Genomic DNA, 24,409 nt, shown 5'->3' with positions numbered 1-24,409 from the left:
AGCAGCCGACTGATATAGCCCTAATTGGCTCATCAGTTTCAGCTGTGGAGCTAAGCTCCGCCAATTCAATTGGCATTTCATTGGCCCGTTTTCTTATCTTCAGATGTGATTGGTCGTCTAAAGCACTCCCAAAAGTCTGTTTAATAACAGACACACGTTGAAGTTCCCTATTCGGGGAACGTGGGTTACGTACGTAACCAGGACGTTCTCTATTTTAATTTCAAAATTAACTACTAATATAAAAACACGTTTTGTGTTAGTGCATGTGGCATTAACTATACTATACAGTCTTGCACAGAAAGGATTCAAAACAGTGACAGAAGCACTTAGTGAATGTACTCATTTGAACTGTCAGAGTCACTGACAGAGATAGAAACATCATGTGTTGTGTTAAATAATTCGTATTTATTATTGTGATTCAGGTTTAGCCTGCAGGTTTAAAATATATATATTTAAATTTGCCATTTAAATAGAAAAGTGGCAGTTTTATTTATTTAATACATGGAAATAAAAATGTACTTGAATCTAGAAAGTGTTTTTTTACTACAGTAAACAGGTGTGTTGAGCCTCAAATGGCTATCTCTGTTTTTGCAGTACAGTGGAATATTACTAGTTTAGCATACAACCCTACCATATTAAACATTCATTTATTCATTTTCTTTTCGGCTTAGTCTCTTTACCAATCCGGGGCCGCCACAGCCTGAACCGCCAACTTATCTAGCACATTTTCACGCAGCCTTCCAGCTGCAACCCATCCCTGGGATACATCCACACACACACCCATTCACTACGGACAATTTAGCTTACCCAACTCACCTGTACCGCATGTCTTTGGACTGTGGGGGAAACCTGAGCACCCGGAGAAAACCCACGCAAACGCAGGGAGAACATGCAAACTCCACACAGAAACGCCAACTGACCCAGCCGAGGCTCAAACCAGCGACCTTCTTGCTGTGAGGCGACAGCACTACCTACTGCGCCACTGCTTCGCCCTCCATATTAAACATTTTAACTTTTATACATTTTTTACAATTAGATTACTACTTATAAATGTAATATTAATTGTATGTATATATATATATTTATTTTATTTTATTTTTTTTATTTATTTATTTTATTTTTTTTACCTCAGCAGCTGAGCCCCCTAAAATGAAAATTCTAAAATTGCCCCTGACTGAAGCCAAATCTGGAGCTAATCCAACAAAATAACTAATAATAAATGTCACAAATTAGTACACCCAAAATGTATATGTTAGGGAAAAATATCAAATAATAATTTTGAAAAGAGTAAAATTCAAGAGAAACAAAAAATTTGAACATTTTGTTGGAATTTTGTAGCTTCCCCCAATATTTTGCACGAATTTAAATGTATTATCTTCTTATTTCTAAAGCTGTTCTAAGACTAAAATATATTTTTTATAAATATATCTGTTTAATAAATCTGTTTTGTTCAAATGCACTAAAACATGTGACCTATGTGACCTCTCATTTTCAAAACAAGGTGTTCTCAATTATGCTGAGCACAGTATTATATCTGTAAACGATAATTCAAATTAAGTAAAAACATGCTATAAAAATAAGTTATCTGCATGTCAAACAAGAGACGCACCAGTAGTACAGTGCCCTCCGGACAGATGCAGCCGTGGATGGGTTCAGTACAGGCGTCCAGAGGAGAGTTTGGAGTGGAGCAGGTCCTCAGACAGGAGCGAGGAGAGAAGATCAGAGAGCCTGGACACTGATTGAGCTCTGGACATGAGAGATCAGTGCAGTTCCATGCTCCACGTGTACAAACACTACAAACAAAACAGAGAGAAACACATTTAAAAGCTCACAAACATCTTTACATTAGACATGCTTGACCCTGATAAATCTGCTACAATTTTGCGAGGGTGTTGTGGAAGGTTTCTAGCTTGTTGCTGTGGTGTTGTGGTTATTTCTAGGTTTGTCGATGTGGTTTTTATGTTGTTTTTGGTGGTTTACAGGTTGTTGCTATGGTATTGCTGTGGTTTTAGGGTGTTGTGGGTAGCCTCTAGGTTGTTGCTAGGGTGTTGTGGTTGTTTTTAGGATTGTTGTGATGGTTTTATGGCTGTCTGTGGTTTTATGTTGTTTTGGTGGTTTACAAGTTGTTGCCATGCTATTGTAGTGGTTTCTAGGGTGTTGTTGGTGGCCTCTAGGTTGTTGCTAGGGTGTTGGGGTTGTTTCTAGCTTTGTTGTGATGGTTTTATGTTGTTTTGGTGGTTTATAGGTTGTTACTATGCTATTGTTGTGGTTTCTATGGTGTTGTTGGTGGCCTCTAGTTTGTTGCTATAGTGTTGTGGTTGTTTCTAGGTTTGTTGCAGTGGTTTTGTGTTGTTTTGGTGGTTTATAGGTTGTTGCTTTGCTATTGTAGTGGTTTCTAGGGTGTTGTTGGTGGTCTCTAGGTTGTTGCTATGCTATTGTTGTGGTTTTTAGGGTGTTGTTGGTGGCCTCTAGGTTGTTGCTATAGTGTTGTGGTTGTTTCTAGATTTGTTGCAGTGGTTTTGTGTTGTTTTGGTGGTTTATAGGTTGTTGCTATGCTATTGTAGTGGTTTCTAGGGTGTTGTTGGTGGTCTCTAGGTTGTTGCTATGCTATTGTTGTGGTTTCTAGGGTGTTGTTGGCGGCCTCTAGGTTGTTGCTATAGTGTTGTGGTTGTTTTTAGGCTTGTTGCAGTGGTTTTATGTTGTTTTGGTGGTTTATAGGTTGTTGCTATGCTATTGTTGTGGTTTCTAGGGTGTTGTTGGTGGCCTCTAGGTTGTTGCTATAGTGTTGTGGTTATTTCTAGGTTTGTCGATGTGGTTTTTATGTTGTTTTGGTGGTTTACAGGATGTTGCTATGGTATTGTTGTAGTTTTGTGGTGTTGTGGGCAGCCTCTACGTTGTTGCTAGGGTGTTGTGGTTGTTTTTAGGATTGTTGTGATGGTTTTATGGCTGTCTGTGGTTTTATGTTGTTTTGGTGGTTTACAAGTTGTTGCCATGCTATTGTTGTGGTTTCTAGTGTGTTGTTGGTGGCCTCTAGGTTGTTGCTAGGGTGTTGTGGTTATTTCTAGGTTTGTTGTGGTGGTTTTATGTTGTTTTGGTGGTTTATAGGTTGTTGCTATGCTATTGTTGTGGTTTCTAGGGTGTTGTTGGTGGCCTCTAGGTTGTTGCTATAGTGTTGTGGTTGTTTCTAGATTTGTTGCAGTGGTTTTGTGTTGTTTTGGTGGTTTATAAGTTGTTGCTATGATATTGTAGTGGTTTCTAGGGTGTTGTTGGGGGTCTCTAGGTTGTTGCTATGCTATTGTTGTGGTTTCTAGGGTGTTGTTGGTGGCCTCTAGGTTGTTGCTATAGTGTTGTGGTTGTTTCTAGATTTGTTGCAGTGGTTTTGTGTTGTTTTGGTGGTTTATAGGTTGTTGCTATGCTATTGTAGTGGTTTCTAGGGTGTTGTTGATGGTCTCTAGGTTGTTGCTATGCTAATGTTGTGGTTTCTAGGGTGTTGTTGGTGGCCTCTAGGTTGTTGCTATAGTGTTGTGGTTGTTTCTAGGTTTGTTGCAGTGGTTTTGTGTTGTTCTGGTGGTTTATAGGTTGTTGCTATGCTATTGTAATGGTTTCTAGGGTGTTGTTGGTTGGTCTCTAGGTTGTTGCTAGGGTGTTGTTGTTTCTTGGTTTGTTGTGATGGTTTTATGGCTGTCTGTGGTTTTATGTTGTTTTGGTGGTTTACAAGTTGTTCCATGCTATTGTAGTGGTTTCTAGGGTGTTGTTGGTGGCCTCTAGGTTGTTGCTCTAGTGTTGTGGTTGTTTCTAGGTTTGTTGCAGTGGTTTTATGTTGTTTTGGTGGTTTACAGGTTGTTGCTATGCTATTGTTATGGTTTCTATGGTGTTGTTGGTGGCCTCTAGGTTGTTGCTAGGGTGTTGTGGTTGTTTCTAGGTTTGTTGTGATGGTTTTATGTTGTTAGGGTGGTTTCTAGTTGTTGCCAGGGTATTGGGTTTAATTTTTATTTTATTGGTGTGACTTCTAGGTTGTTTTTATGGTTTTGTGGGTGATTTCTAGGTTGTTGCTAGGTTGTAATTGGGTGTTTTCAAGGTCGCTGTGGGTGGATTTTAGGTTATTGCTAGGGTGCTATCTGTGGTTTTATGTTGTTTTGGTGGTTTCTAGTTGTTGCCAGGGTATTGTGGATGATTTTTATTTCATTCTTGTGATTTCTAGATTGTTGCTAGGGCATTGTGGGTGGTTTCTAGGTTGTTGCTAGGGTGCGTTTTGTGGTTTTTATGTTGTTTTGGAGGTTTCTAGTTTGATGTGGTGGTTTCTAAGTTGTTGCCATGGTGCTGTTGGGGTAGTTTCTAAGTTGTTGCAGTGATTTCTATGTTGTTGTTTGAGTGTTGTGGGTTATTTTTAGGTAATTGCTAGAGTGTTACGGGTGTTTTTTATGTTTGGGTGGTTTATAGGTTGTTGCTAGGGTGCTGTCTGTGGTTTTATGTTGTTTTGGTGGTTTCTAGTTGTTGCTAGGGTGTTGTAGGTGATTTTTATTTTATTGTTGTGATTTCTAGGTTGTTACTAGGGCATTGTGGGTGGTTTTTAGGTAATTGCTAGAGTCTTGTAGATGTTTTTATGTTGCTGTGGTGGCTTACAGGTTGTTGCAATGGGATTGTTTTGGTTTCTAGGGTGTTGTGGGTGGCCTCTAGGTTGTTGCTAGGGTGTTGTGGTCAGTGATTTTACAGGTATGCTGTTTTGGGAGTTTCAAGTTGTTGCAGGTGATTTTTATGTTACTGTGTTGAATTCTAAGTTGTTGCTTTGGCATTCTGTGGGGTTTTTAGCTTGTTACTAGGGTGTTGTGGTAGTTTCTATATTGATGTGGTAGTTTTTAGGTTGTTGCTTTGGTGTTGTGTGTGGTTTTTATATTATTGCTAGAGTGTTGTGGGTGTTTTATGTTGTTGTGGTAGTTTCTAGGTTGATGTGGTAGTTTTTAGGTTGTTGCTTTGGTGCTGTGTGTGGTTTTTATGTTATTGCTTGAGTGTTGTGGGTGTTTTATGTTGTTGTGGGGGTTTCTAGGTTGTTGCTAGGGTGCTTCTATGTGGATTTTAAGTTGTTGCTAGGGTGTTTTGGTGGTATTTGTTTTTTTTTCTTGATTGTAGCTTTTGTTTGATTGTGGCTTTTAGTTTGTTATTAGGGTGTTATCTGTGATTTCTAGATTGTTGTGGTGATTTCTGTTTTTTAAGGGTTTTCCAGTTGGGTGGTAACAGTATTTATAATGAGAACTAAAAATAAAAATAGAAAAGAAAAAAAGATTGCCTTGGCAGTTATCTGAATTAAAACATAAGATTAAGTTTGTTTTCAAATGGATAACACACTGAAAAAGACCAACACAGCTCGGCTTAACCGTGGATTTATTGCTAGTAATTCTAAGCATGTGTTTCACAAGTATGTAGTATTCATATGTTACTGTATACACATGTGAAGGTGTGAGGTAAAAACATCATGAATGTCCGATTATGCAATCTCCATCTGTGTTTCATTATCAGTCTGATCCAAACTCCACATTTCCACACTGAACATGAGGACCAGATGAGAAACATTTTTATCTAGTGCTGATATCAGCCACCATAAACCCACAGTTACGTGTGCTGGCAGACCTCGAGGCATAAGAGATGCAATGAAATCAACCTATCCCGAGACACAGAGCCCGTGGGTCATAGAGTGACTTCATCAGATCCCTCACACCTCTGCAACTTCCAAAACCACACACACACACACACACACACACACGATGGCAACTGCAGAACTAGATTAGATTAGATTAGATTCAACTTTATTGTCATTACACATGTACAAGTACAAGGCAACGAAATGCAGTTTAGGTCTAACCAGCAGTGCAATAGCAGCAAGTGCAGGATACAGGTATAAGTTATAAAGTGCAGTTATAGAAAAACTATGGTGATATTTACAGATGGATGTACTATCAACATTATATACAGGTTGTATTAGCTATGAACAGAGATTTGCATAAATGAATATATGTACATGATGCTATTAATAATCAGGAGTGGCAGATAGATAAACATAATTACCAATTACAAATGTCCATGTGCTGTGGGTATGTACAGTTCAAGTAAATGAATCAGTGCAATGAATATGTGCAAACTTTAAATGTGCAAATGTTAAATAGTGCAGTGATTGTGAGGAGTATAAGTTAGAGGAGTGTGGGGGGTGTATTGGGGGGGGGCAAAAGAGTCAGTGAGGAGCAGAGTTCAAAAGGAAGACAGCTCTGGGGAAAAAGCTGTTCCTCAGTCTGCTGGTTTTTGTCCGGGGGAGCCTGAAGCGCCTGCCGGAAGGCAGGAGAGAGAACAGTCTGTGAGCAGGGTGAGAGGTGTCCTTAAGAATACTGCGTGCTCGGCGCAGACAGTGTTTCTTCTGGATGTCCTCAATGGCTGGCAGTGTAGTCCCTGTGATGCGTTGGGCAGTTTTCACCACCCGCTGCAGTGCCTTACGCTCAGCAACAGAGCAGCTTCCATACCAGACTGTGACGCAGTTGGTCAGGATGCTTTCTATTGTGCAGCAGTAGAAGTTCACCAGGACGGCTGATGAAAGCTGGTTCTTCTTAAGTTGCCTCAAGAAGAATAGGCGCTGATGAGCCTTCTTGACCAGGCTGGAGGTGTTGGTGGTCCAGGAAAGGTCCTTTGAGATGTGGGTCCCCAGGAACTTGAAGGATGAGACAGGCTCAACGGCCATCCCATTAATGTGGATGGGATCATGCGAGCCTGTTCGTCCCTTCCTGAAGTCCACAATGAGCTCCTTGGTCTTATTGGTGTTAAGGAGCAGATTATTGTCGGTGCACCAAGTGGCCAGATGCTGTATCTCCTCCCTGTAGGCAGTCTCATCATTATTGCTGATTAGACCAATCACTGTGGTGTCATCTGCAAATTTGATGATGGTGTTGGATCTGTTCACAGGCCTACAGTCGATGGTAAAAAGGGAGTAGAGGAAGGGGCTCAGCACGCAGCCCTGTGGTACACCAGTGTTGAGTGTGACGGTGGTGGAGCAGATGTGGCCTGATCTAACATTCTGAGGTCTGTTAGTCAGAAAGTCCATAACCCAGTTGCAGAGAGACGTGTCGATATCCAGGTCTCTGAGTTTGATCAGTAGCTTAGAGGGTATGACAGTGTTGAATGCTGAGCTGAAGTCAACAAACAGCATTCGTGCATAAGTGTTTTTATTGTCCAGGTGTGTGAGTACAGAGTGCAGTGCTATGGAGACGGCATCTTCTGTGCTCCTGTTGCCACGGTAGGCAAACTGATGTGGGTCCAGTGTGGATGGCAGAGAGTCTTTCAGATGTGCCAGGACCAACCGCTCGAAGCACTTCATGATGATGGGTGTGAGTGCTACAGGGCGGTAGTCATTCAGGCATGATGGGCTGGAGTGTTTGGGCACTGGCACAATAGAGGTGGTTTTAAAGCATGTTGGCACAGTTGCTAGGTTAAGTGACAGGTTGAAAATGTCTGTGAACACCCCAGTGAGCTGTTCTGCACATGCTTTGAGGACGCGCCCAGGAATACCGTCTGGTCCAGCAGCCTTACGCACATTGATCCGACTCAGTGCAGTGTAGACTTCTGAGGAGGTGAGTGTGATAGGTGAGTGGTCGGTTGAGGTAGTGTTCCTGGTGTAGGGTTCTGTATTGTCTCTTTCAAAGCGGGCATAAAAGTCATTTAGCTCGTTCAGGAAGGAGACATTTGTGGCTGTGGGGGTGGACTGGCTGGGTTTGTAGTTGCTGATGGCCTGGATGCCCTGCCACATGCGCCGAGGATCAGAGTTGGAAAAGTGCTCCTCTAGCTTTAGCTTGTAGTAGTGCTTGGCCTTTTTGATGCCCCTCTTCAGATTAGCCCTGGAAGTGCTGTAGGCCTGTGCATCCCCTGATCTGAATGCAGTGTTGCGTGCCTTCAGCAGGAGGCGCACCTCCTTGTTCATCCATGGCTTTTGATTTGGGTATGTGGTGATCTGTTTCTGGGTTGTAACACTGTCTATGGTGGTGTTGATATATTCCAGAACAGAGGAAGTGTAACTGTCAATGTCTGTGTGAGAGCCACATGTGGCCTGGGAAGCAAACATACTCCAGTCTGTGTGTTCAAACCTGTCCTGGAGTGTGGAGTCCACCCCCGCTGGCCACACTTTGATGGTCCTTACTGATGGCTTCACACGGTTGACGATGGGTGAGTATTTGGGGGTGAGAAACAAACAAAGGTGATCTGATTGACCCAAGTGGGGGAGGGGGGTCACAGCATATGCTTCAGCCATGTTTGTGTAAACTTGGTCTAAAGTTTTGTTTCCCCTTGTGTGGCAGAAAATGTTCTGATGGAATTTGGGGAGCACTGTCTTTAAGTTTGAGTGATTAAAATCCCCCGCAACAATAAAAGCAGCCTCCGGGTGAGCAGTCTGTTGTTTGCTGATGGCTGCATGAAGTTCATTCATAGCAAGCTTGGCATCAGCGTCGGGAGGGATATAAGCAGCAGTTATTATGGTGGAGGTGAACTCCCGTGGCAGATAAAACGGTCTACATTTAACCATTAGAAATTCAACCATTAGAAATTAACCACAACACCCGTGACTGGAGAAGAAAGTAAACCTTGACAAGTCACTAGCCGTGTTGTTGGTTTTACATTAGGCTGAGCAGATGCTTGAGCAAAAAACAGGTGAAAAAAAATACCTTCCCTGAGGACCAACCCAAAACATCTTAGCAACCACTCGGAATTAGCAAACTTTCACATTAGCAACTATTTATAACCCCTTTGTTTCCACCAAGAACAATTTATCAACCTCTCAAAACATCATGGCAACACCTTGGAAAACCTTAGCAATGACCCATATTAGCAACTACTAAGATCATCATTGGAACGCCTTTTGAACACCCTAGCAACCACCCATAATACCCTAACAACTCATTTAAACACCTTAGCAACCACTTAGAAGTGCCAAGAACAACACATACCATTTTAGCAACCACACAGAACACCTTAGCAACCCACTAAAACCCCTAGCAGCCACCCGTTATACACAGAACACCTTAGCAACCACTCAGAAAACCATAGCAGCCCCTTATAAAACCCCAGCAACCACCCGGAACAGCTTAGCAGCCCATTAGAACACCCTAGACACAACACATTACACCCAACCAACTTATTAGAACACCATAACAACCACTTGAAATGCCAAGTAACCACCCATTACACCCGATCAACCAACCAGAACACCCTAGCAACTAACCTAAATATTTTAACAACCACTCAGGACGACTTAACAATGCCTTAGAACACCCCAGCAACCACACATTACACTCTAGCAACAAACTATGACACACTATCAGCTCATTAGAAAACCTTAGCAACCAACCAAGCACCCATAATACCATATCAACCAACAAGAACACCTTAGCAACCCATTAAAACACCTAGCAACCACCCTGAACACAGTAGCAACATACCAGACCGCCCAAGCAACAACCCAGATCATCTTAGCAAACCCATTTGAACGCCCTAGTAACCACCCATCACACCCTAACAACTCATAAGAACACCTTAGCAACCACTTAGAATTCCAAGAAACCACACATAACACCTTAGCAGCCAATCAGAACACCTTAACAATCCACTAAAACACCCTAGTAACAACCCATTATACACAGAACACCTTAGCAACCACTCAAAACACCATATCAGCCGCTTATAACACCGTAACAACCACTCAGAACACCTTAGCAACCCATTACAACACTGTAGCAACAACACAATACACCCTACCAACTTATTAGAACACCTTAGCAACCACTTGACGTGCCAAGCAACCACCCATTACATCATCCAACCAGAACACCTCAGCAACCCATTAAAACACCCAAGCAACCACCCTGAATGCCTAAGAGATTACCCTGAATATTACAACAACCACTCAGGACAACAATGCCTTAGAACACCCCAGCAACCACCCATTACACTGAAAGGTGACCAGAACACCTTAGAAACCCGCTAAACACACTAGCAACCACCCATTATACACAGAACACCTTAGAAACCACCCATAACACCATAATAGCCCCATATAACACCCTGGCAACCATCATTTACACTGTAGCCACAAATCTGACCACCCTGGCAACAACCCAGAACACCTTAGTAACCTATTTGAAAACTGTAACAACCGTAACACCCTAACAATCAATTAGAACACCTTAGCAACCACCTAGAAGTGCCAAGAAACCACTCATAACTCCCTAGAACCCAACCAGAACACCTTAGCAACCCACTTAACACACTAACAACCATCCATTATACACAGAACATCTTTGAAACCACCCATAACACCGTAACAGCCCCTTATAGCACCCTGGCAACCATCATTTACACTGTAGCAACAAATCAGACCACCCTAGCAACAACCTAGAAAACCCAAGCATCCAACCAGAACACCTTAGCAACTTGCTAAACACACTAGCAACCACCCATTATACACAGAACACCTTAGAAACCACCCACAACACCGTAACAGCCCCTTATAACACCCTGGCAACCATCATTTACACTGTAGCAATGAATCTGACCACCCTAGCAACAACCCAGAACACCTTCGCAACCTATTTGAACACTGTAACACCCTGGAAACCATCATTTACACTGTAGCAACAAATCAGACCACCCTAGCAAAAACCCAGAACACCCTAGCAACCTACCAGACATCCAGGCTGCATACTGTTTTTACAGATATGAGTTTTGTACAGGAAAACTACAATGCAGACCACCCTAGCAACCACCCAGAACTTGTTAGCAACCTCCCAGACATCCAGGCTGCATATTGCATACAGATATGTGTTTTGAAGGACAATGCTGTTCAAATGTCACATGTAAATACTTCACATTAGACAACTAATACAATAAATAAGCGACATGTAAGCAGGAATATACTAACATAATACAAAACTATAGTTCATCACATTATTTTCTGCTAGTCAGTGTTTTTTAATTATATCTGTGTATTCCTCTTTGGCCCACAAACATGCATAAGTTTGAGTACAAAGGTAATTTTCCGCTCACTATATTATCTGGACATTGGAGATAAAAATCAACCTCAAAATGATAAAGTACAATAAAACTTTTCACAACACGACTATAAAAACCATTCACTGAGACAATAGACGAACTGATACTGTATGTCTCAGTCACTATTGCATCATCTCTCTTTATACTGTATATCTCTGTTTTAAATTCAGTTTAAATATCTGTAAATATATGTTTTATCTGGTACACATGTACAGTACAAGACATTGGTGATTCAACCTCAAAGTTACAGTATACCCCATAATATAATTTTTTGAGGCAGGAAATATTATTTGTTAGTTTTTAGTATGTTTGTTGACTAAAACAATTACTTGTTGTAAATATAAAAAAGCATATGATAAAGCAATCAGTACTAACATGTAGAATAAATATTTTGAAATATGAAATGAAATAAAATAATTGTTGTATTACAATAATTAAAATTCATTAAGAAAAAAAACATAATGAATTATTCAACAAAATAGATGTCTATTTATGCAAAATAAATAATGGTTGTAATTGTTGACACACATTTAGCACAAAACCTGAATGCACATGAATCATAAAATTAGTGTCTCTTAAACTTTAAATTGAGTCTGTTTCATTTTATTTTTGTAAAAATTAAAAACATGAACTAATAATTTTCTTCTTATTTTCTGTGAAGCTGCTTCACACATAATAAAATTGTATTTTTATTACTTCGTCAATTAAAGTAGAACATCAGTGCATCTCAAACTAATACTGCAGTGTTTCATTCCCCGTTTTATATATGTATGCAGTTCTTATACAGTCAGAATTATTAGGCCCCCTGTTTATTTTTTCCCCAATTTCTGTTTGACGGGGAGAAAATTTCTTCAACACATTTCTAATCATAATAGTTTTAATAACTCATTTCTAATAACTGATTTATTTTCTCTTTGTCATGATGACAGTAAATAATATTTGTCTAGATATTCTTCAAGACACTTCTATACAGCCTAAAGTGACATTTAAAGGCTTAACTAGGTTAATTAGGTTAACTAGGCAATCACATTGTTTATAAATGAATCAGATGTTTTGAGTAAGTCATTTAAATGAATGATTCAGTGAATCAATCATTAAGACAGGAACTTGTCGCCACCTACTGTCAGTTTTAATGTCATATTAATTTTTATTTATCAATGATGAATCTAAGGGTGCTTTCACACCTTTCACACAATGATTATTTTTGTTCTTGGTGCAGTTCGCTTTCACATGGCAAAGTTTCTAAACAGACCAAAATAGTTCAAACAAGTCATGTGCGAGTAAACTCTCATCACATTGGTCAGAGTTCCATGGTTTACTTTGCAGATTCCCTCTCAGCTGTCATGTGGCCTTATTTTAATTTATGGCAATGAGCAACAAGACATTATAAGTGGAAAGCTGTGCTTTGATTTTGAATGGTGAAAACCACAGACATCATCACCAAATATAAATCAGAGGTAAGACTTTCTCACATATAGCCGTTGGCTAGCATAATGAATCATAGGCTTTACAATATAGAGAGAAATAATAGATAAACCAAGACTGCAGTTCAGTCAGTTTTCTTAACGGATAAACAGCTCTCGTTCATAATTCAGCATGCTTTCACTTTTGAATTTAATCTGACACGCACATTTACTGGTAGGAATGACATCCCCCCCCCCCCACTTAAAATAATTCTGCCTTCATATAGTCGCATATATGAATATGGATATTACATATCCATAATACACTGTGATATAGCCTGGTTCATATTGCTTTCTCACTCCAATCAATCCGCTTCTCTATGGAGACTCCTGTCGCTGTTTGTTTGTTAATCTTCAGCAGCTCAAAACTCTAATGGCTAATAGACGGCTACTTCTCACTCAAGGCTGTTATGCTAATGAGGTAGGGATGGTCACTAGTGGGCGGGGCTTTCCCCCTCTGATGACACGTACAAAGGGAGAATGTCAATCAAAGTGTTTCAGCAGCGTTCGTTTCAATCGAGCCAAGACCACCTCATTCAGGAGCGTGATTGCTGGATTCACATATGCCAGACGAACTGCGCTAACTGGGAGAACGCGTCAGGTTTCAAAACAAAAGTCTAGGTGTGAAAGCACCCTAAATCAACAAAATAAATGTCTATATATTGAAAAATTCTAAATTTTTGTGTATATTTATAGACAAAACTTTAATGCACTTGGATTCTAAAATTAGTTAAACCTCAAATTGTATCATTCAATATTTTTTAAAACATTAATAATTTTCTTCTTATTTTCTGTGATGGAGCTTCACACACAATAAAATAATTGTTTATCATTTCATTTATAAAAGTAGAAGTAAATATTAATAAAAGTCACATTGTTTATAAATGAATCATACGTTTTGAACGAATCATTTGAACGAATGATTCAGTAAAACATTCCCCCAAAACAAATTCAGATATCATATTTCATCAACATCACACATGAATGAGAGTTTCAGATCTCCTACCAGGTGTTGCAGTTGTTGATTATGGAGCTGCCCGCAGGATGGAGAGCGTCTCCGCTTCTACAGGGACACATGTGGACAGGCACACACTGACCCTGAGCATCCTGCGCCAGTCCATCGGGACACTGACATCCCGAAACACAGACCCTGCTGCCCTCATCCGGCTCACACCTCCAGCCGTCCCACAGGTCAGCACAGGACGTCCCGCACAGACGCCCGCACTCCTGATACACCTGCCCTCCAGAGCACTGCACCGCTGAACACACACAACACGACACATTCAAATAATTATGAAATAACAATTACAATAATTTCAATACATGTTTATGGGGGTGTGTTCTTTATTTATATGTTCAACAAATAATAGGAAAGGTTGCCAGATTGGCAGGTTGCATAGAATTAATAATTAAAAAAAAACATAAATATACAATTAATTAATTAATAATTATTAATAAAAATATTTCATATAATTAATTTTATATTTAAATTTCATTAATTAAAATATTATAACATAATAAACTTACATATTAAATAATTAACTAATAACTAAATAACTACTAATATAATTCATAATTACATAATTATAATAATTACAATGCATAATAAACAACAAAGAACTAAATATTATATAAATTGCATATACTAACACCAGTATATGCAATTATTATAAATAATTTTATATTTAATTAGCATTCATTTTAATTATTATAAAACATAATCATTATACATATTAAATAATTAATTCATAATTACATAATTATAATACTTACAATGCATAATAATAATAAACAACAAAGCATTATATACTATAAAAATTGCATTTACAAACAACAGGCAATGTTTAACTAATTCATCATTAATCAAACAATTTCGTTACTACATTATAATAATACAAGCAAAATCTAAATTATATTATGTAAAATAAATAATGTTCATATTACATAAATATGTACTAACACTGTATTATATTAACATGATAGACACATGATATTAATTATTTTATTACGGCAGAATGTGTGATTCCTCCAGCTCAGCAGCGCCCCCTCTTGAGCGCAGTGTGTGGCGTATGCGGTGAGGACGGAGCAATGGCAGGACGTCTGCTGGCCGCAGCTGCACACTTCACTGACACACAGACGCATGAACGGCTCTCTGTCCACCACATCATGACACGCCTGAAAAAACACGTCAGTGAATATTACTAAAACTATAACCCAACAGCAAGGCTATTATAGTCTCTATGGAGACTCCTGTCGCTGTTTGTTTGTTAATCTTCAGCAGCTCAAAACTCTAATGGCTAATAGACGGCTGCTTCTCACTCAGGGCTGTTATGCTAATGAGGTAGGGATGGTCACTAGTGGGCGGGGCTTTCCCCTTCTGATGACACTGTCAATCAAAGTGTTTCTGCAGACTGTTTTTATCAAGTCTGATTATAAACAATAGAATTAATTAATGTTCACCATTAGAGGCTGGAAATATTCACACACTGCTGACACACAACTGTGTTTAAACCCCTTATAACGTCCATTTTTGCATAATAGGTCCTCTTAAATATGTTTGTCTGATTTCTTCACAATTTTTTTATATTATTTTTTTGCCTTTGTACATTTTTGGAGTCAGTGTTTGTTAACATGATTACATTATTTTTTATTACTAAGAGATATTCTTAGTAATAAATTCTTATAATAAGAGATATACGTGTTAATGTAAGCTGTGCAAATACTAAACTTTGCTCTGGTTGATAAACTTTCATTACTAAATCTAAAACTGAAACTAGATATATAATAAAAACTAAATAGAAATATGTTCACAAAATAAAAAATACATGAAATCACTGACGAAAACATTAATGAAACGAACTAAAACTAAACTGAAATGTGCAGCTAATTTAAAAATGTAAAATTGCTATTATAACCTTGACCATCATCAGACTGACCTGAAAGACATTGCTGTGAATGACTGAACACACTCTCTCTGCCAGCTGTCTGCGCTGGGTCAACGTCCCGCAGGGGTCAGAGGTCATCGATGAGGGCGCAGGACAGGAGCCCACTCTGAATTGGGCAGCAAAAGAGGCGGCGCTGTTCTCCACGTCACCTTCGGGAGTGGTGAAATCATCATGCTGACTCCAGCTCAGAGTGCCACACAACCCTCGAACCTGACATCAGGATACATGTCAACAAGAACACACTGTTAGATGAGTGGATGGGTGGATGGATGGACGAATGGGCAAATGAAATAATGAATGGATAGATGGATAAAAAGATGGAAAAACAGAGGGATGGATGGATGAATAGATGGAAAAACAGAGGGTTGGATGGATGGTTGGATGGGTGGATGGATGGATGAATGGATGAATAGACGAATGGACGAATGGACAAATAAAATAATGAATGAATGGATGAAATAATGAATGGATGGATGGATGGATGGACAAATAAAATAATGAATGGATGGATGGATGGATGGATGGATGAAATAATGGATGGATGAATGAATGGATGGATGAAATAAATGGATGGATGGATGGATAGATGGATAGATGGATAGATGGATGGATGGATGGATGGATGGATGGATGGATGGATGGATGGATGGATGGATGGATGGATAGATGGATGGACGGACGGACGAAATAATGGATAGATGGATGGATGAATAGATGGAAAAACAGAGGGATGGATGGATGGATAGATGGACGAACAGATGGATGAATAGACGAATGGATAAATAAAATAATGAATGGATGGATGGATAAAATAATTAATGGATGGATAGAAAGACAAAATAATGAATGGATGGATGGTTGAAATAATGGATGGATGGATGAATGGATGGACGAAATGAATGGATGGATGGATGGATGGATGGATGGATGGATGGATGGATGAAATAATAAATGGATGGAATAATGAATGGATGGATGGGAGGCCAAAATAATGGATGGATGGATGAATGGATGGATAGATGGATGGGCGAAATAATGAATGGATGAATGAAATAATTAATGGATGATGGATAGATGAAAAATGAATGGATGGATGGGTGGATAAAAATAATGAATGGATGAATGAAATAATTAATGGATGATGGATAGATAAAAATGAATGGATGGATGGGTGGATAAAATAATGAATGGATGGATGGATGAATTAATGGATAGTTGGTTGGATGAATGGATAAAAAAATGGAGGGACAAATGGATGGATAAATGGACTAAATAAATGATGGATGGACGAATGGATGGATGGAAGAGTTGATAGATGGATGAATCAGTGATGGATGGACAGATGATAGATGAATGGATGGATAGATTAATTAATTATTTAATTACGAATTGGCAGATGGGGTGGACAGATCACCTACAGTACATTTTAATAAGCATGGTTCTGACTGTGAAATGTATTTGACTTAATTAAAAATACAAACACACAAAAAATCACTACAAACACAGAACATTAAAAAAAAATCAGAAACACAAAGAAATGAAGCAACTGACCCTGAGGAGCAGTGTGTGTGCTTGTGTTACCTTATGAGCGAAGCCGGGCTGCAGGGTGATGATTAATAAAGGCCCGTCCAGATGCCACATGAGCTGTGCACCGAACGCCTGGATCAACAGGACACTGGAGGACGCTCTCCTGACCAGCAGATCTCCTGTGACCACTGGCAGACCATTCCTGTGTCCGTTCACCAGCACTGAGCCTGGGACACAACAGCACAGTCATGGAGACAGAGTAAAGCATATGTGGATGGGGGATTGATGGATGGATGGATGGATGAAGGAATCAGCAATGAACATATAGATGAAAGGATGATGGATAGATTGATGGATGTTTGGATTGATAGATGGATAAATCAGTGAAGGATGGCTTGATTGATAGATGAATGAATGGATTGATGGATGGATAGATGATGGATTGATAGATGGACAGATAGATGAATGAATGAATAAATTAATTAATTAATTAATAGATGGGTGGGTGGATGGATGGATGGACTGATGATGGACGGGCAGAATAATCAGTGATGAATGAATGGATGAATGGGTGGATAGATGGAAAAATTAATTGATGGATGGATTGACAGATGGATGAATGGATAAATGGATGATGGGTGGATGGCAGAAGAATCAGCATTGAATGAATGGATGAATAAATTAATCAGTGATGGATGATGGATTGATGGATGGATGGACATATAGATGAATGTTGAATAACTGAATGAATGAATGAATGAACATTTGGAATAGACGAATGGACGGATGGATGACAGATGGGCAGAAGAATCAGTGTTGAATGAATGGATGAATAAAGAGGTGGATGGATGGATTGCCGGAAGAATAATCAGTGATGGATAGACAGCTAGATGGATGGATGATAGAAAGATGAAGGAATGGGTGGACTAATCGGTAGATGGATGAATAAGTGATGGATGGGTGAATAAACATATGGATGAATGAATGGTTGGCAGAAGAATCGGTCAAGAATGGACAGCAAAATGAATGGATGTATGGATGACATATAGATGGACAGATTGATGAATGACTTGATGGATATATAAAAGTGGTAAATGGATAAATGGATGGATGGATGGATGGATGGATAGACGGATTGATGGATGATTGGATGAATGAATGGATGGATGGATGGATGGATGGATGGATAGAAGAATCAGTGTTTAATGAATGGATAGATGAATGAATTAGTGAAAAATGGATGAATGGGTTGATGGACAGATAGATGGATGAATGAATGAATGAATGAATGAATGAATGAATGAACGAATGAACGAATGAACGAATGAATGGATGGATGGATGGATGGATGGATGGGTGGGTGGGTGGATGGATGGATGGATGGATGGATGGATGGGTGGATGGATGGATGACAGAATGGGCAGAAGAATCAGTATCGAATGAATGGATGAATGAAGGATTGAATGATGGATGGATGGATGGATGGATGGAAGGATTGCCGAAAGAATAATAAGTGATGGATATACAGCTAGATGAATGGATGATAAATAGATGAATAAATAGATGGACTGTTCAGTAGATGGATGAATAAGTGATGGATGGGTGGATAAATGAATGGATGAATGAATGGTTGGCAGAAGAATCGGTCAAGGATGGACAGCAAAATGAATGGATGAATGGATAAATGGCTGGACAGATTGATGAATGTAAAGTGGTAAATGTATGGATGGATGAATGAATGAATGAACACTGAATGATGTGTGACCTGCATCAGTGACAGTGACTGTGGTGTGCAGTGCAGTGATGCTCATCTCTCTCAGACATCCAGCTTCTCCTCCAGCACACCGTCCTGCACCGATGGTGATGCTGAGCTTCTCATCCACAAAGTCCTGCACACACAGCATACAGGTGACCCGCGGATACACACACACACACACACACACACACACACACACACACACACACACGCACACACACACACACACACACACACAGAGCAGGTGTAGTTTGTGTAGTTTCTGACCTCTACAGCAGTAAAGCGGCAGTCTGCAGTCTGCAGGCCGTATCTCTTCTGGTCAAAGGTGGTGATGTGCATGGCTCCTAATATAGAGCACTGAGCTTCACACTTCTCTGTAGAACACTCCCACTGCCCGGCACGACACACACTGAATAACACACACACAAACACACACACACATAAATAAGGAGCTTTTGACACTTTAAAATTGTTTTTTTTAATCCAGGCTTTTTCCAAAAGAAAAGTATTATAGGGAATACTGGGAAAAATATCCCTGCTGGGTTAAATAGCACCTGGGAAGGGTTAATAATTTCATTTTTAACTGTACCAAACTTTACATCTTATATTCTCCTATGTATTCTTGTTAACCCATTAGTGCTTTCCTCTGTTGTGTGTGTGTTGTTAAACTCACCAGGTGTTGCATCTCTGTCTGATGGCGTGTCCTGCGCTGTAGGAGTGTCGCCTGTGGAAGCAGGGGCAGTCGTCCCGTCTCACACACTGTCCCGCGTGCAGAAACACACCCTGAGGACACTCGCAGCCCCCCACACACTCGTCCCGACACTGACCCGCCGCTGGAGGACGGGGAGACGCACATGTGGCCGGACAGGACGACATGCAGTCAGAAAACACCTGACCTCGAGGACACACACGCTCTGGGGATGCAAAACAGACAGATATGACTACAGATGCATTACACACAAGCACTATAAAACTAAGCAGGACACACAGAACGACAAGAAACTAAAAAATCATTAAAGGTAAACCTGAAAAAGTGAATGTCTAAAATCTACAAATAATTGTAGAAATTTAATTTAAAATGGAATAAATTTAATCATATGCTTTATTATAAAAACAGAAAATTAAACAGAAATATTCTGAACATTCACCTCACATCAAGAAGGTCGCTGGGTCAGTTTCTGTGTGTTTGATTAGAGTTAAATACTGATAAATATTTAAATACTGATTTATTGACTGATTTACTGATTTATTGACTGATTTACTGATTTATTTACTGATTTACTGATTTATTGATTATTTACTGATTTATTGATTGATTTACTGATTTATTGATTGATTTACTGATTTATTTACTGATTTACTGATTTATTGATTGATTTACTGATTTATTGACTGATTTACTAATTTATTGATTGATTTACTGATTGATTTACTGATTTATTGACTGATTTACTGATTTATTGACTGATTTACTGATTTATTGATTGATTTACTGATTTATTGATTGATTTACTGATTTATTGACTGATTTACTGATTTATTGACTGATTTACTGATTTATTGACTGATTTACTGATTTATTGACTGATTTACTGATTTATTGATTGATTTACTGATTTATTGATTGATTTACTGATTTATTGACTGATTTACTGATTTATTGACTGATTTACTGATTTATTGACTGATTTACTGATTTATTGATTGATTTACTGATTTATTGATTGATTTACTGATTTATTGACTGATTTACTGATTTATTGACTGATTTACTGATTTATTGATTGATTTACTGATTTATTGACTGATTTACTGATTTATTGACTGATTTACTGATTTATTGACTGATTTACTGATTTATTGATTGATTTACTGATTTATTGACTGATTTACTGATTTATTGACTGATTTACTGATTGATTTACTGTTTTATTGACTGATTTACTGATTTATTGATTGATTTACTGATTTATTGACTGATTTACTGATTTATTGACTGATTTACTGATTTATTGACTGATTTACTGATTTATTGATTGATTTACTGATTTATTGACTGATTTACTGATTTATTGGCTGATTTACTGATTTATTGACTGATTTACTGATTTATTGATTGATTTACTGATTTATTGACTGATTTACTAATTTATTGATTGATTTACTGATTGATTTACTGATTTATTGACTGATTTACTGATTTATTGACTGATTTACTGATTTATTGACTGATTTACTGATTTATTGATTGATTTACTGATTTATTGATTGATTTACTGATTTATTGACTGACTTACTGATTTATTGATTGATTTACTGATTGATTTACTGATTTATTGATTGATTTACTGATTTATTGACTGATTTACTGATTTATTGATTGATTTACTGATTGATTTACTGATTTATTGATTGATTTACTGATTTATTGATTGATTTACTGATTTATTGATTGATTTACTGATTTATTGACTGATTTACTGATTTATTGATTGATTTACTGATTTATTGACTGATTTACTGATTTATTGACTGATTTACTGATTTATTGACTGATTTACTGATTTATTGATTGATTTACTGATTTATTGACTGATTTACTGATTTATTGACTGATTTACTGATTTATTGATTGATTTACTGATTGATTTACTGATTTATTGATTGATTTACTGATTTATTGACTGATTTACTGATTTATTGACTGACTTACTGATTTATTGATTGATTTACTGATTGATTTACTGATTTATTGATTGATTTACTGATTTATTGACTGATTTACTGATTTATTGATTGATTTACTGATTTATTGACTGATTTACTAATTTATTGATTGATTTACTGATTGATTTACTGATTTATTGACTGATTTACTGATTTATTGACTGATTTACTGATTTATTGATTGATTTACTGATTTATTGATTGATTTACTGATTTATTGACTGACTTACTGATTTATTGATTGATTTACTGATTGATTTACTGATTTATTGATTGATTTACTGATTTATTGACTGATTTACTGATTTATTGATTGATTTACTGATTGATTTACTGATTTATTGATTGATTTACTGATTTATTGATTGATTTACTGATTTATTGACTGATTTACTGATTTATTGATTGATTTACTGATTTATTGACTGATTTACTGATTTATTGACTGATTTACTGATTTATTGACTGATTTACTGATTTATTGATTGATTTACTGATTTATTGACTGATTTACTGATTTATTGACTGATTTACTGATTTATTGATTGATTTACTGATTGATTTACTGATTTATTGATTGATTTACTGATTTATTGACTGATTTACTGATTTATTGACTGACTTACTGATTTATTGATTGATTTACTGATTGATTTACTGATTTATTGATTGATTTACTGATTTATTGACTGATTTACTGATTTATTGATTGATTTACTGATTTATTGACTGATTTACTAATTTATTGATTGATTTACTGATTGATTTACTGATTTATTGACTGATTTACTGATTTATTGACTGATTTACTGATTTATTGACTGATTTACTGATTTATTGATTGATTTACTGATTGATTTACTGATTTATTGATTGATTTACTGATTTATTGATTGATTTACTAATTTATTGACTGATTTACTGATTTATTGATTGATTTACTGATTAATTTACTGATTTATTGATTGATTTACTGATTTATTGACTGATTTACTGATTTATTGATTGATTTACTGATTGATTTACTGATTTATTGATTGATTTACTGATTTATTGATTTATTGATTGATTTACTGATTGATTTACTGATTTATTGATTGATTTACTGATTTACTGACTGATTTACTGATTTATTGACTGATTTACTGATTTATTGATTGATTTACTGATTTATTGATTGATTTACTGATTTATTGACTGATTTACTGATTTATTGATTGATTTACTGATTGATTTACTGATTTATTGATTGATTTACTGATTTATTGATTGATTTACTGATTTATTGACTGATTTACTGATTTATTGATTGATTTACTGATTGATTTACTGTTTTATTGACTGATTTACTGATTTAACTTTATTTAAAGTTATTCAAGTTTGTCTTACTTTAATAAATAATAAATTACATAACATACTTTTTCAGCTGATTAAAAATATAATATAATAAAAAGAAATGAATAAAAACTGATAAGCATGTAAGACTTCGCCTGTCAGCGCTCAAAAAGCAAGCGGGATAATATTTACATTCGTTTATTTGCTTTAAATGCTCATGCTGTCTTCTGTGTGTGTATTGGAGTTTTGTTTGATACATTCAGAAAGAGTGTTTTTTTTTTGAGCAGGTCAAATTAAGGGTACAGTTCATATATCTTACTGCTGTATTAAAGAACAATATTGAATAACAATAACTTGAATAACTTTAAATAAAGTTAAATACTATTAATACTGATTAAAGCATTCATTTATTCATTTTCTTTTTTTTGTCTTAGTCCCTTTATTAATCAGGGGTCGCCACAGCGGAATGAACCGATAGCTTATCCAGCATGTGTTATTAGACAGCGGATGCCCTTCCAACCACAACTCATCACTGGGAAACACCCACACACTCTCATGCACACATACTTATACACTACGGCCAATTTGGTTCATCTATATATATACAGTATATTTATTATGTATGTGATACAAACACATACATAGAAACAAAACTATACAAAACAATTTAGTCACATAGATATTTAAATGTATATATAATTTCTATCATATATACACATATTTCATATCTAAATATAAACATTTTTCTAAAATATATGCAAGCATGTGTGTACTCATACCCATAATAAATACACACAATACACATGCTTAAATGATGTCAAAGCAACCTTTTTATTTTGGCTGCGTTTAATCAAAATTAAAGTACTATTTTCTTACATTGCATGGATAAATAGTCATAAAAATAAGCCAAAAATATGCTACAGTGGGTGACTATAAAGTAAACAGTACCACAAAATCCTCTTTTCCTCCAGCTGATAATGATGTGTTGTTGAGCACACTCGCGGACATAGCTCGCTAGCGTGTCACACACAGCCGTATCTCTGTCCTTTACATCCAGACTGCAGAACAGATACAGACAGGTGTCAATATACGGCCCGGGATCCACCTGGAGAACACAAGATTACAGTTTAGTCATGAAAAATGTAGTGTAGTTTAGTTAAAGTGTATTTTACTCTAACCTGATGATGGCAGTGAGAGAACGGAGTCTCTTTCAGACGATGACAGGCTGATTCTGCATCTCTCCGTAGAGAAACATCATTGGACAGATCACAGCTGTGGCCCAATTCAGCAGCATCACTGCACACCTGACACAAATTACAGCACATAAGCACTACACTATCCCTAGTGTTTTTCTAGGGATGCAATGGATACTGTATTATATTATATTATATTATATTATATTATATTATATTATATTATATTATATTAATATTATATTATATTATATTATATTATATTATATTATATTATATTATATTAATATTATATTATATTATATTATATTATATTATATTATATTATATGTTATTATACGTTATTATATTATATTATATTATATTATATTATATTATATTATATTATAT

General features: G+C 37.0%; 2 protein-coding genes across 2 annotated transcripts; both read right to left on the bottom strand.

The window, feature by feature from the left end:
• Positions 1 to 1,609: 1,609 nt before the first annotated feature.
• LOC130220176 (SCO-spondin-like) lies at positions 1,610 to 15,680 on the bottom strand (the record flags this gene model as incomplete). The annotated part of the gene is made up of 4 exons (XM_056452555.1): positions 15,473 to 15,680; positions 14,546 to 14,711; positions 13,543 to 13,795; positions 1,610 to 1,793 (listed from the first exon to the last, which is right to left on the bottom strand). Coding segments are annotated over exons 1-4 (690 nt in total), but the record flags the coding sequence as incomplete, so codon positions are not given.
• Positions 15,681 to 18,883: 3,203 nt separating this feature from the next.
• LOC130220175 (von Willebrand factor-like) lies at positions 18,884 to 19,663 on the bottom strand. Its single transcript, XM_056452554.1, has 3 exons — positions 19,438 to 19,663; positions 19,049 to 19,173; positions 18,884 to 18,897 (listed from the first exon to the last, which is right to left on the bottom strand). The coding sequence occupies exons 1-3, from the start codon at positions 19,638 to 19,640 to the stop codon at positions 18,884 to 18,886; spliced, it is 342 nt and encodes a 113-aa protein (XP_056308529.1). The 5' UTR covers positions 19,641 to 19,663.
• Between the last annotated feature and the right edge of the window lie 4,746 nt (positions 19,664 to 24,409).

The sequence above is a fragment of the Danio aesculapii genome, unplaced genomic scaffold, assembly GCF_903798145.1.
Source record: "Danio aesculapii unplaced genomic scaffold, fDanAes4.1, whole genome shotgun sequence".
NCBI classification, from domain to species: domain Eukaryota; kingdom Metazoa; phylum Chordata; class Actinopteri; order Cypriniformes; family Danionidae; genus Danio; species Danio aesculapii.
This window is presented reverse-complemented; position numbering and strand designations above follow the sequence as displayed.